General features: G+C 38.1%; 1 protein-coding gene across 1 annotated transcript; it reads left to right on the forward strand.

The window, feature by feature from the left end:
- The first annotated feature begins 1,170 nt into the window (after positions 1 to 1,170).
- On the forward strand, positions 1,171 to 10,436 carry ZC3H15 (zinc finger CCCH-type containing 15). The gene is made up of 10 exons (XM_068686463.1): positions 1,171 to 1,385; positions 2,498 to 2,599; positions 4,174 to 4,285; positions 5,145 to 5,297; positions 6,396 to 6,487; positions 7,174 to 7,356; positions 8,038 to 8,184; positions 8,353 to 8,457; positions 8,740 to 8,866; positions 9,629 to 10,436. The coding sequence occupies exons 1-10, from the start codon at positions 1,308 to 1,310 to the stop codon at positions 9,820 to 9,822; spliced, it is 1,293 nt and encodes a 430-aa protein (XP_068542564.1). The 5' UTR covers positions 1,171 to 1,307; the 3' UTR covers positions 9,823 to 10,436.
- The last annotated feature ends 4,440 nt before the right edge of the window (positions 10,437 to 14,876 follow it).

A 14,876-nucleotide genomic window follows, 5' to 3' on the forward strand; every position in this document is an offset into this window, starting at 1 on the left:
TGTATGCAATTCACTCCAGATGGAGTGCGTGTCAGGGGCACACAGGCTGCAGGTCAGTAAGGCAGGGAAGGCACAGAAATACTAGTCTCAAATTCCCAACCATCAGCAATGTTCTCCCAGCTTGCAACTTCAGTAATTCTAATCTAGTGATTAGAAAAGGCAAAGATAAACTTTTTTTTTTTTTTTTTTTTGAGCATGCAAGCAGTGACATGTATTATAGCTGGTAGTTATTTAGCTCAGCAGTCTGAAAAATAAGGATCCTTTCTTAAACTAACAGAATGGCTTCTGTTGCAGATCATCAGGTGTGTAAATTCTGGTAAGAACAGCTCTCTTGGTAAAACTGCCTGTTGTCTTATTTTGATGTTCATGTTGTCTCATTTGGAGTTCATTCAGGTTTCTTACACCCTTTCTACAGAAAGATGTGTCATTCTCGGAGGAACCCAAATCCAGCCTTGGCACTTAGTAAGATGAACTGAAAGCTTATCTCCTCTCAGGCAGGCTGCCACTGTTTAACAGGCTAAAACCTGGCCCAGGCAGACTGCACTGAGGTGCAGGCTGTCTTCTGCAGTCAGACGCCTTATTTACAAGTGATGGTTTATTTAGTAGAGTTCCACTGAGTAGCTAATGCCCCAACGAAGCTATTTACAGTAGCACGTTTTCTCCCTTCAAGCCCTAGCAACTGGACTTCAACGCACCAAAAAATTGTTAAATTCAGTACAATTTTTTGGGGACAGTCTTCAGAGAAAAACGTGGAGTTGTGGGGAGCGGCTGACTGGAGGTTTATGTGTTACTTGAAAGTTGGAGTAGACTGGGAGAGCGTTATTTTCTCTGACTTATGACTGCCTGGCTTGAAGGTTGCCTAACATACTGATAGCATGGGAACTGCTGCTGGCACTAAGTGGGAAGGCATCCTCAGAGCAGCGATCTTCCTTCACGTGGCAGAGAGCAGCGAAAGCCATCACCCTGCCCAACACGCTTCATCTCCACAAGACACATTCCTCCCCGAGCCCTCGGGTGCTGCGTGAAGACTCCCCCATCCCCTCTCTGCACCACCACAGCCTGCGGGAGGCTGCCCAAGATGGCGGCGGCGCCTCAGCGCCCCGCGCTGCTTGGCGCCTCCCCGCCCGGCGGCGCGCGGCCTGCCGGGACGCACCGGGCGCTGCCTTCCCAGCCTGCTCCGCGGCACCGCCGCTTTCCGGTGCGGCCTCCCCGGCGGCGGCGGCGGCGCTGTCCCGGCCGGGCCCGTCCCGTCCTGTCCCGGGCTTTTTCCCTTCCCTTCCCCTTTCCTTCCCCTTTCCCCGCCCGCCATGCCCCCCAAGAAGCAGCAGCAGCCGGCGGGGGGCAGCAAGAAGGCGGACCAGAAGAAGAAGGAGAAGATCATCGAGGTGAGGCCGGGCCCGGCAGCGCCGCGGGGGGGGGGGGTTGTGGGGGGGGGTTCTGGTGTCGTTGCTGGGTCCGGCTGTGTGGGGTAATTTCACTTTTATGTCGGGTAATTTCGCTTTTATGTCAGATAGTTGTACTTTTATGTCGGGTAATTCTTTCCCAATACATTTCTTTATTGGTAGGCTTTCCGAAGATGTGTTTGAACTACGCTGTGATCACTAGGTGAACATCTGTTATTTGTTCCAGAGAGGGGAGAAAAAAAAAAAAAAGCTATCAAATCAAAGGCACAGATAGGTTTTAAGTGCGGTATTTCAGCTACAAACAACAATTGCTGCTTCAGATCCATGTGTGAAACAGAGCCATCCTCTTTCTTTTAATGAAAACTTTAACAGGTTTGGTACAGAAACTTGTTTCTAGTAGTAAAACTGAAGATGTGGAGGAAGAGTTGGCTCAGGCAGTGTGAACAGCAGCTTATTGCAGCGGAGTTTAGGATATACAAACACGTCTGGACTGGATGTGGGGGAAACACTTAAATAAATCAGTACAAAATACTTGGGGGAAAAAGAGGAAAATGTTTAATGCGGCAGTGTTGACCTGCATGACATGAAGATCGAGGATTTATGTATGAATACTTGAAGAGGGAAATAGTAGGTGGTTTCAAGCAGATAGAAGGAAAAGACAGTGTTTATGACTATTCAGGTTTTTTTTTTCCAGTTGTAGCTTGTAATCAAAAAGATCTTGCTTATTTGTCTTGAGGAGTCTTAAAACACTGCGTGCAAACACATGCATTAATATTTGGACGTGATTGGATCTGGGGAGAAAAGCAATAGCTCACAAAACAGCAGTATTTAGTCCTGTCTTTGGAAAAGTGAATTTTAAAGATTGTACAAATGGGGAATGCTGTCCATCTTGTTTCTTCTATTGGTCATGTTGCTAGATGTGCTAAATGTCACTAAATTTGTGTTTAACTAACAATCTGAGAGGAGTGGCAAGGGTTTTGTTATGTTTTTTTTTTTTGGGGGGAGGTATTTTCTTATTTTATTTTGTAATAACGTGAATTTGTTCTAACTATTGGTCAGTCTTAAATAATTTGTGCTCATCTTTTGACTTATAGGACAAAACCTTTGGCTTAAAGAACAAAAAAGGTGCAAAACAACAGAAATTCATCAAGGCTGTGACTCACCAGGTTAAATTTGGTCAGCAAAATCCACGCCAGGTAAGCATTGCATCTGTAACGCTTTTCCTACTGGGTAGTGGAATCATCTTTACTGTACGTACTGATCGTCACATGATACTCGAGTAGAAAACAAGTTCAAATGCTCTTTTTTTTTTTTCGATTCTCACCTAATCTAAGAAATAGCAAACCACGAAAAATAAAAATAATTCGTATTTAGTTGGGCATTGAGATAAAGTTTGAAACAGTTACAAACTCATGTGCTTGTTGTTCTACCCATGGAAGTACTTACTATAATTTCAAGTGGAAACAAGTCTTACAATTACATGTCTAATTGATAAACTGGTCAGAGAAACTGAAGTTCGGAGCCACTGCTACTACTGCTTTGCTCTTGTTTTGTATCATGAAGTAAAATGTTAGAATGGCTGAGTTACAGTGTTTTGCTTAGTCAGAAAGCACAGATTTCACAGAAATATTGCTCCAATGGATGCAAGCCAGGTCTTGCTGCTACAGCGCTAGAGAAGTTAGCTGCTAGGTATTCACACAGCTTCCTGTTAAACGAATAAGCCTACAGAATAATGACATTTGCGGCAGCTAACCTCATGATGTCATAACTGGTGTTGAATTCCTTACATAGCATTAGGATAATCTAATAAATGACAAATGCAACTTTAATGTTGATGCTCATGTCATGAGATGTAAAATTCTTGAAGTGGTAAGGATTATTTGATGTCACTTTGAAAGCATAGATACTACTCAGGCAGTCCTTCTGAAATTTCTCTCTCAAGTCCCTGAATCCTGTAGCACTTAAAACAATACTATATGTAAATTAATCAGTCAAAAATAATTTGTTCCTCAAATACTCTTAGCTATTAGCTGGTGGATGTTAGAAGTTAGTTTCAGGACAGTTAATGCCTGTCTTATTTTGTAAAATACTTTTCAGTATTTAAATCTGTCAAGATTAAAAAAAAAAAAAAAAAAAAAAAACAGCTATTTTCATCTTCATGCTTCTGGAATCCTAGGGTGAGTCGAAAAAAATAAATAAATAAAAATATGTTTTTGTTTATAAACTACTGGTTATTGTTGAAACATTAATTTGTCAAGTCCATATAGGTTTAAACAAATAGTGTTCCAAAAGTAGTTTGCTACTTCTACAGACAAATACTGTGGCCATGCTACTGGTATATGTGACAAGAATAAACTAGCACATGGGATACAAAAGAGAAGCTTTTTGCATGGATCTTGAAGTGCCTGGATAGAATAGTTGCGCTGCTAAAGCATCACAAAAGAGCAGCTAACTTTTCCTTTCCTCATTGTCCACCTTGCACTTGGTTTACGAGCTGGTAAAGGTGGAGTAGAGGTAGCAGCATCCCAGACCTTCAACAGATTCTATTTGAAGTGTTTTCTGTTTGAAATGTCACTGCCACTAGATGGCGTTCGCCGTTCATAAAAGGACAGGAGTTCTGAAAAACGAAGAAATCACAGGCTCCCTGTCTGCACTCCCCTCCCTTGCTAATTGAGAATGGTTTGCTGTGCTATTTTAATTTACCATTCATATAAAGTGAGTAATGGCATTCTAATTTTCTATTAATAATTTCAAATTGGGGTCATTGTAGGCTGCTCAAACAGAAAGTGAAAAGAAATTAAAGAAAGAAGATAAGAAAAAAGAACTACAAGAATTAAATGAACTCTTCAAGCCCGTGGTTGCTGCACAGAAAATTAGCAAAGGTATGAGCAACTGAAACTTCCTTTATGTACTGTTTTCATACGTCTACTTCAGGTAAAATAACCTGCTAAAAATGCCAGCTCGCTGGCTGGCTCACTGCCAAGTAGATAGGTCATTTCTTTATATAGTGTACATAGTATTTTGTCTGCTTGGCATTTTATTAGGAACTCCTATGGGGTTACTGGATCTTTAGAATACTGAAGGCTATATTGGTATCGACAGGACTTGTAAATACTTGTCCAGTAGATATGTTTCTACCGCCTTTCATTTCTTACTTCCTGATGGTCAAATAATTATGTCAGTGTGATGGTGTTTACTTCAAAATTGTAGTTAGTGGTTGAACAGTTCATACTGTAACAACATGTTTATTTTGGAGGCCATGACCAGTCACCTGATTTCTTTATAAAAGAAAGTAAATGATCTGAATGGGTGTGGTTTAGGTTAATGAAATTTATTCCAGCATGTTACTGATTATATTACAGAAACATTGACATCGAAAAGATGCTTTGACATGCATTAGAGGCAAAAACAGTTTGTTGTATAGGGAAGATTTTGCATAGAGTGCTATCTGCTATGCGAATAGTTTGTTCAGGCACACGCTTCTGCCACAGTTATTTAAATAGTCAAATGTCAACTTTGAAATTCAGTCCAAATACCCCACTGTATGAACTATAATGACACCTTTATCTGCTTGAAGGAAGGAGAGGTGATGAACTCCACATGAAATAACTTTAATGTTTAACGTGTTTTCATTCTATGCAGATCCTAAAGATGGGATCCTAGCCATTGTGTTTCAGAACTTTTAAGATGTAGCTTTTAGCTTATAAAAATCACTAAAATATGACAATTTTCTTCACTCAGGTGCTGATCCCAAATCTGTAGTTTGTGCTTTCTTCAAGCAAGGACAGTGCTCTAAAGGAGACAAGTGCAAGTTTTCTCATGATTTGTCTTTGGAAAGGAAGTGTGAAAAACGAAGTGTCTACATTGATGCAAGAGATGAAGACCTTGAGAAAGGTATATGATGCTTCTATGAAATGATAGATAAAAGGTGGCTATTCTGGTTTTGCAATTGTATTGTTAAGATTAAACGAGTTGTGTTGCATTATATGATCGTGAAGAACCTGGCTGAAGACCAAGGCAACCCATACTACTGTTTGAAAGGAAGAACAACAGTGAAACATGATTTTAAAAGCTTTCTTAGAAGTATTTTTTTTAAGATATTTTGATAAAGTATCACATAATGGTCTTGGATGGTGTATTTTAAACCCTGCTATGTGAAGTGTTATGTTATACAAGTAGCAGTTTGTATGGTGTTTGATCTTTATTGTAGTTGCTAATTTTGTGCAAGTTCTCCAAAATGCGAGTGCGTAAGGAACAAGTTTGATGAGCAACCATAGCTGACTGAGAGAACTGTTTCTAATGTTTGCCAGTTGCATGCGGTTTTTGAATTCAAGCTGCTTGGGATTTTTTTCTCAGTTTTCATTTTCTTTTCCCAAATCATTTGCTGGCAAAGTACTCTGGGTTTTGCTTTCCCTTACAAAGGTTAGGGATTGTATATTAAAATAAATTATTCTGGTTTTCCACAACAGATGAAGTCTCTGACCCTATGTAAATTGTAGCTTCTGTCATCCTACATTAGTGTGATTGGATCCTATAGATGCTACTGTTCTACTGTTACTGTTAATAATCTTGCTTCCTTTGATGGCACATCCTTTTAACACTGAAAATTTGGTATGTTTGGTATTAAGTTATGTTGTCTGTTCTTCTGGACGTTAGCGTCCAGCCTTCTCTTTTATTCTGTCATCTTGTTCTTCTCTCCCCCTTTCCATTCCAGATAATGTACATATGGGATGACATGTTTCTTAGTCTTTAACTGAAACACACTTTATGCATGTCAAAAGATAAGCTTCTAAGGTTTTTGAGGAAAAGGTCTTGTGAGCATCACAAGAAAGTCTGACAAGTTCACTACAGAAGTCTGAATTTATCTCCCATTCTGTAGATTAACTAAAATGTAAGAATTATTGATTAGAACTGCTATTCAGGAGAATAGCCACAGGACGGTGCTGTTTAGTGTTTGGCGTGTTTGTGAAATGACCTGTTGTCTTGTTCTAGATACAATGGATAACTGGGATGAAAAGAAGCTAGAAGAGGTGGTGAACAAGAAGCATGGTGAGGCGGAAAAGAAAAAACCCAAAACACAAATAGTATGTCTTTTTGTCCTTTTTTTTCCTTGAGTTGTAGTATGTGTTAATTAGCAGCAGAGAGAAGCTAGTTCAGTCATTTATAGTTCCTGATCTCTTACTTGAAGAGTATTCTTTAGTTTGTGTGCTAAATGCTATGATACCTTTCTGCTGTTTTTTGGGACTATTCACCTTATTTTCAATACCAAATAAATATATATTCTATTGATTCTTCCTAAATTTGCAAAAAAATTAAATTCTGGGGTTGTGTTACAAATTTCTTGTGGAAAGCTCCAGAATGGTGTATCTTTACCTCAGGATCATGAGCTGGAACGTGTAACATCTGAGATTGGTTACATTTATTTTGATTAAAAGTACACTGGCATTGGTGGGCTTGAATAGAAAGATTGTTAGCATGCTTTTTCTTACCTGTGCTGCTCAGTTTACAAAGTACCCAGTTGTCAGTCTTCTGAGTCATCCTGTCTTTCTCTGATTGATAATAAGGGAAAAAAGCCATTGGAATACCTGATAGCTTTAGATAATTAGCTGCACTTCCTTTGTCTACCCTTTTTTAATAGCAGTGCATTTCACACGTTTCTTATCTTCATTTTTGAGCGCACATGGCTGATTTACTGTACTTATGTAGTAGGTATACGAGTATAAATGGGGCTGAAAGAGAATGCAGTGCTAGTGACCTTTGTTTTATGCAGGTCTGCAAATACTTTCTTGATGCTATTGAAAACAACAAATATGGATGGTTTTGGGTCTGTCCGGGTGGCGGAGACAATTGTATGTATCGCCATGCACTCCCTCCAGGTTTTGTATTAAAAAAAGACAAAAAGAAGGAGGAAAAGCAAGACGAAATTTCCTTAGAAGATCTAATAGAAAAAGAGGTAAAGTTGTCAACAAGGTACCTGTTGGTGGTGTTTGTTTTCATTATACTGAAAAGAAGGTAAAATTGTAAATAACTTCCTAATGAATAATTGAAAAGTATAAAATGTTTTTAGAGGCTCTATGAGCTAGGGTGAGGCAATTAATTCATGGTTTTTATTTCAGTAAGTAATTTTAAAAATTAGGTCTGAATATTTACTGTTAGGGTGGATATCCCTAATCCTGTTTTAGAGGCTTTCTCTTCCTTGCTTTTTCTCTTTTTATCTGTTACAACTGCTTCTATGGGCCTTCCTCATCCCCAGTTCACTGCTTCCTTGGTTGTCGCATAACTCAATCGTGAGGAAGCAACACTAAGGACGGGGCCTCCTAAAGACTTTGCAGCTCTGCTTCTGGCACCGTTGCCTGACAGTGTCAGTTTGAGGAGAACCTAAACTAATGCCGTTGGTTTCTTTCCTCCTACGCTTTTCATGTTAGCTTTCATGTCAGCTCATCTCACTAACTGGAAAATCGTGCGTGGAGTCAAACTTTATGTTGATGGGGCGTGTTTAACAGTGGTAAGAGTGCAAAAGGAATTAGAAAGAAATGTTTTTAATTAGGTTCTGGAAAAGAGTAATTAAATCTTTAATTTAATATATAGCCTTTGGAAACAATTTCTACCATTAATCAGTCTTTTTACTTGACAGCGTGCTGCCTTAGGACCAAATGTTACCAAAATCACTTTAGAGTGTTTCATTGCATGGAAGAGAAGAAAAAGACAAGAAAAAATTGATAAGGCTGAGCAAGATATGGAAAGGAGGAAAGCGGACTTCAAAGCGGGCAAAGCATTGGTGGTACGTTCTACACTTCAATTCTTAATATAAGAAGAAAGAGTAAATGAGTTTTGCATTAAGGTAGCTGCCTTGGAATTGTTTTGCTTCTGTTTTTTTTTTTTCTTTAATTTTCCTTAATGGCATTTAGAATTCTGTGAAGTGATAAATCAGATTTCTTTCTGTTACTAGATTAGTGGACGTGAAGTATTTGAGTTCCGACCAGAGTTGGTTGATGCAGATGATGAAGAAGCAGATGATACCCGCTATACTCAAGGAACAGGAGATGATGATGAGGTAAAGAACACGGGCAACTCAAATAATATTTCAAGTTACAAAATCACAATTTACATGCAAGCTTTGTAAGTTTTTTTGGAGAGCTTAGTAAAATTTAATTTGAGAGTGCAACTCTTACAGTGCAATTAATGTGCTGGGTTCACATTTGAACACTGCTACAGAATATATTTTTCTCAGTTTTGGTGTCAAAAAGGAAGATGAAAAAAATGTGTAGAAAAACTGCTGAAATTAGAAATTCTGTGGAAGCATCATTTATAGAGAGCATCTTGGTGTACTTTTCAGATGGAAGATCCTGTGTGCATAAACGATGTGGATTTGAGCCTCTATGTCCCGAAGGCTGTTGATGAGACTGGTATTACTGTGGCTAGTCCTGAGCGATTCAGCACATACACTTCAATAGAAAAAGACGGTAAGTTCATTATTTAGGCGTCACTTCTAAGGGAATGAATTGTTAAATGCTTCCCAAAAAGCAGGTAGAAATGAGTTTTTGATTCTCCAAAAAGCATCATTTGTTATTTTATTAATTTAAAAAAATGTGATCATGGTGTTTGTTGTTACTGAAGGTATTGCTTCTAGCAAATTCTATACACTTCAAATTTTTCTGAAATTCAACTTTAAATAAAAGGTAGTGTGTTTGACCACTTGAAGAAAATCCATGCAACACCTGTTTATTTGGGCAATTCCCCCATCTTTAAATTTAGTAAACAGCCAAATGAATAATATCAAAAAATACAAGCTTCTCTTAATATTTTTCTGCCTATCTTAGATGAACTTGTAATTTCTTCAAGTAAAGACTTTATTGTTCTCTGCTTGTGGAATGCATACCCAATTTTTAAGGTTTAACCTTAAAAAAGGTTTAAAGTTTTTAAAGTTTAACCTTAAAAAAGTCTTTAAAGTGCAGGTGTTGAATTGTGAGTAACTCATTGTTTGACTCAGTTACAATAATAGTAGTTAGTGTTTGAGTTTGTGTTTTTTTTAAGCCCGTTCTAATTAATGATCCAAGCCTGTGTATTAATTGGATACATGCAATTTAGTTTGCATATGTAAATTGAAACTATATAAAAAGTGATTATTTCAAAAATTTCAGAGCCTCTTCAGTAGGATTGTGGACTAGTGATTAAGAAATTTTTGACATTGTCATGTGTAAAATCAGTATTTTCATTATTTTCAGATAATAAATTAAGTGAAGCTTCTGGCGGTGAGATAAACATCAGTGAGCAGAACGATTTAGAGGAAGATAATGATGGAGATGGGGAGTTGGAAAATGGAGTAATTGATGCAGTTCCAGTTGATGAAAATCTTTTTACTGGCGAGGACTTGGATGAACTAGAAGAAGAACTAAACACTCTTGATTTAGAAGAATGAATTAAAAAGCTCAAGTGCGGATTAAAATCTATGTGACAAAGTGAAAACTGACTACATTTTTTTCTCCTTTTTGAATACAATTCTTAAACAGGATGTTTATGGTTACCCAGCTGATTCTGAGGGGCATGTGATATACCAGGAGTATTTTCCTTCAATCTCATCTACTCCAATCTTGACTATTATCACAGTAAAATATTCAGAGTAGTTTGTAATTACCTGACAGCTGAATTCACAGAAAATGAGATGGTATATTTCAACTAAAAGTAGGAAGCGTAACTGCTTTGCCAGTGTGCAAGTGTAAGTGGGCACGTTGATACCAGGTACAGTATGAAATCAAAGGGAATGTTCTTTACCAGAACTTCATTTTAAATGGTGATTGTGTTGACTTAGAAACTGCCTGAAGTATTTTTAGGCAGTATACTAATGGAGCTGGTGCAGATTATGCTTCTTGAAGTTCTGATAAGCTTTATTTGATCAGCTGGATCCTGAGGATACGGATTGTGAACTGATACATCATACTGTACAGTGATACAGTGTCCTCTGTTTAAAATGTTTTAAACTTTCCCACTGCCTTTTGCCAACAAAACTGTAAATAAAAATTATCAACTTTAAAAGACCCGTGTTGGTTTTCTCTTAAGTGAGGATATTACAGCAAACTGTTAACTTCATTTTTTTAATACATTGATAAACACTTTCTCTCCAGTCCTGATACAGTAATGCAGATGTTGGCTTAAGTTAAATTAGGGCTAATTGCAATTAGATTTTTTTCTACACTTTGTGCAGCCTGTAAAATTGAGCAAATTTACAGATTTAAAAACAGTGACTCTTCCCTCCTCCTGTTCTGCTCTCCTACCTGTCCATTAACAGTTTTAATACACCGTACGACACTTGCTGCTGTTTCCGGCTCATGCTTACCCTGCTGAGTTTGTATGTTAGCTAAGACTGGGAGCACTGCAGAGCAGGGATGTTATGGTCTAACCAAATGCCTGTCAGATCATTGGTGTTTTAAGTAACACCAAATTGTGCAGTAATAACACTCACCTCAAAGTGGAGCAGTGGATTTCATTGCGTACCCTGCAGGGAGCAGTTACTAAGGTTTAAATAAGTCAATATGCCCTTTACAAATTTATCAAAACCTTGCCATAAGGACTTTCCTGTAGCAGTGCTTTTTCAAGCGGGCCGTGGGTTATGCCTCATTGCCATGGTACTAAGTGTCTATAACAGTACTGCTGTTCTAATGATACCGTTTGTATCAATGTTTTTCGAAAGGTTTCAAGTTACTTCCTAAAGACTGTTAAAGTTCATGGCATTGTTAGTGAGCTTACTTGAACCGCTTTTGAGTGGGAATACTAGCTTTAATGGTTATTTTTGACACTGCTGAATCAACTCTTATTAATGCTATTTCTAAAATAGCTGACCTTTTTTTTGCCCTTTTAGGAATCTTTGTGGACTTTTTTTTCTTACAGGAACAAGAAGCAGTGTTTAGGAAGCAGAGACCTACTGGAATTGACTTGTAACTCTAAGTGTTTAAGGAGAAGCTGCAATATCAGATAATAAATGTTTATTTCTGGAGAATTTTCTCTCATGGCCAAAAGTAAAGTGTTGAGAGATTATTGTATTACACTGGCCAGCGACAGGATAGCTGGATATCAGGACACTTAAGAATGCAATTCATGTTTGAATGTATGATGCGTAATTTTTCAAAGTTGTATATTTTAAATGGGAATAAAAGTGATTTAATCATCATTACGGACAAAAATGACTTTTGTCTTGGAGGCTGTTATTTTGTGTGTAATAGTGATTTCTGTAATGCTGAACCATTTCACTGATCTAAAAATCTTAGGTCTTCACAATTGTGCTAAATATTAGGACGGATTGGCCTTCGATACTATTTAAATACACTGAATATCCATGAGTTGAAGAAAAAGTTACTTTCATGGGCAGGAGACATTGCATGTTAATATTTCTTACTGGACAACAGTCCTCAACTATTTTTTATGGGGCTTGGGGGGGGATTTTGATGAACTTTGGATGAAGCAGTGGTACTTTTTGTGGTGATTCGGTACTGTAAATATTAGATGGTTTTAATTTCCCAAATAGATAATATAGCAAGAACTTGCACATACAAATCAGTGTATTTTATGACTACTTTTGCAATTCTTTAGTCAGATGCATAGAATGAGTGCCGAAGTATACATCAGATATCTTGAATGCTGATTTCAAGCTATTTTGTAATGTTTATGTGCCTTAAATAGAAAAACAAAATCACACTACTATAATAAGCTATGCAAATCGAAATGTTTTTATACTTGCTTATCTTGCAAAAACCATACTTGGAAGCTTCATCATGAGCAGTGTTTGTTGTTCCATGTGTTGCTTTGGAATAACTTGCTGAAACTCTAGGGGTGATTGACTAAAGCAAAAATCTTACAGGGTTAGATCTTTGTTTACCTCACAGTGAAATTATTACAGTCCTAAATTGAGAGAATGAAATTACTCATATGTAAATATAGCTCATATATATATGTGTATATATATATATATATATATATATATATATATATATTCACCTAAATATCTCAGGAGAAATATCCCCTGAATAACATCAATAAGAGTAAGATCACTGGAAAAGTGAGACCTGGGAAGCCAAAGGAATAGCAAGAAACTTTTGACAGCACTGGTACTGTATTAGACAGGGAGACTGCTTATCGCTCCAAAAAGCAGGCACGTGAACTAGAAGGAGACAAGAACAGGGCGAGCCCATGCACTTCTCAGCAGTACTCGTCATACATAGTCTCCTTTTTCTGTCTAGACGATTTCCTCAACCCAGTTGTAATTTATGGCTTTCTCTTTACAGTATGTGCACTCTTCTCCCCCTTGAACCTCTATACATCTTTAGCATCTCTTAGAATGCCAATTTGAGTATTTCAGTCCTGAAGAACACCAACTCCTTACTGTGTTTCAAAGCTAGCAACATTTTTTTTTAATACAGAATTAGAAACTCTACCTCTTTATGGTGCTCAATTTTTTGCTACGAATGGGCCTTAATCAGCAAAATCCTTAATGAAGCAAATAGTCTTTGCTCTTGGTTATGGACCAGATGTGTTTTATGTCTCTATAATCCCATTAAGTGCTTTTTGTAGTGATATCTGCAAATCACCTTTCCCTTTTCCCACATGCTGGTATTAGAGACTTAGAAGTGACCTTGGCTTAGATCTGTCGCTTGTAGTTTTTTGCCTTTCAATAGATGCTCTGTCTTTTTACAGAGAGTGGCTGTTGCTGGTGTTAGCAATAAGGCCAAGATGTTTTATTCATTTATGATGTTATAGCCTTAATATTTGAACACAATGGGTTCCTTCAGAGCACACTATAGAAATGAATGGTGAAAATAATCACTTCTTTTGATCCCAAGTACCAGCATTCTAGTTGTGCTTTGTGAAAGGGACTTCAGTAATCTTTATTTTACATTTGTGATTAAAAACTTCAGCAGTATAATACACTCAAGAAAGGATGGCATGAAAGTGTACTCAGACTTAAAAATATGAGATGAGCTCCTAAATTCAAGGAAGATAGAATGGAAAACCGTGTATTACAAGTTGCCATTCAGAAATTGTTAAATTGCTATAAAAACACACGTGAAGATGCAAAACACTCCTGAAGGGCAAAGATGAGCAAGTTGTTCAAGAATTAAGTTCACAAGGCAAAATCATGATCTTTGTATGGTAAGCCGTGAGGGAAATCTGCTCTACCAATGCTACATCACTGGACCCATGTTGGAATGAAGCTGTATTGTTGGTGTGTGATACCTTTTTAGAGCATTTTTTGTAGTTGTAGAAAACCTTTTATTAGTAACCTAATAAAAAAATAACTGGTTTGCTGTTCCAGGAGAATTTTTGTCCTGTTCATGTTTGATCTCCACTTCTGCTTAATTCTTTAGTTTACGTCCTGACCCTGGGGCTGTCACTGTTGTGCTCTGGGTGCTGCATGTAAAGATTGTCTCGAGGATTTTACTGTACTTGGGTGTCTGCAAGATAATACAAGTCCATCATAAGCTCTCTATCGGTTTTCTACTAATCGTGGAAACATTTAATGTTTAAGTAGGTGTCATGGTTAGGGAACAGTAGACTTAAAATCTTTTTTTGTTTTGTTTTGTTTTAATGGTGGTTTGATGCCCATTTAGAGTTCATAGTTTCAGCTTAATGCCTCCTAAAAGTCTCGGGCACAAACGAGATGATAGTGACATTTCTAGCCAGGAAAATTTTAATCTGCCCTCTTCACCATCTTCTTTTGCTTCTTCTCTTCCTTCTCCCAGAGGCTTTGCTGACTGACCTCTCTTGGTGGGCCTGCTGTGCGAGCCAGCTGGCTGTGTGAGAGCAGGCGGCCTCCAAGGCTCCGCAGCGCCCAGCGGTGTGCTCTGCTGGGGCAGCCCCGGGGCTTGGTTTACGAGCGGAGAGAGGGGTCAGAAGGGACACAGCGAAGACGTGATCGTGGTAAATGTGTCAGATGAGTCAAAGTGATCAAAAGGAGTTGATTTAACCGTGGTTACCTTACTTTTGTCAGCTTTTTTCTTGACTAGGAAGTTAGTGGGTGTCGAAAACTGCTTTTTGTCAGTAGTATCGGCCCTACGCTGGTCTCTTCAACCTTCTTGCTGTCAATACAGAACGTCTGGGTTCTGTAAATAGCAATTCTACGTTTCATGTCCCCCAGTGTTTTCCACACAGGAAACACCAAGTTAGTTTGACAGAATATTTGCTATAAATAGATGGATGCACATTCTTTGTACGTATGGGAAGCAGGAAGAAGTGAAACAAGAACCCATACATGGTAAAAAAGGGAAAATCTTTTAAATGTGCTCTTTATTCTTTACAGCATACAAGTGTTTGCATGTTCTATCACTAGGAACTTGTCAGCCATAATGGGCAGAGGTCTTTTGATAGAAGCAGAAAGAAAATTTACATTCCAGAAATTCTTTCGCCACCAGTACCCAGCTAGGAGCCTTTAGGAACGAAATCCTGGCAATTGAAGGGTAATGTACTCAAAGCAAACAGTAGCAA

Source organism: Anas acuta, chromosome 6 (assembly GCF_963932015.1).
Source record: "Anas acuta chromosome 6, bAnaAcu1.1, whole genome shotgun sequence".
NCBI lineage: Eukaryota > Metazoa > Chordata > Aves > Anseriformes > Anatidae > Anas > Anas acuta.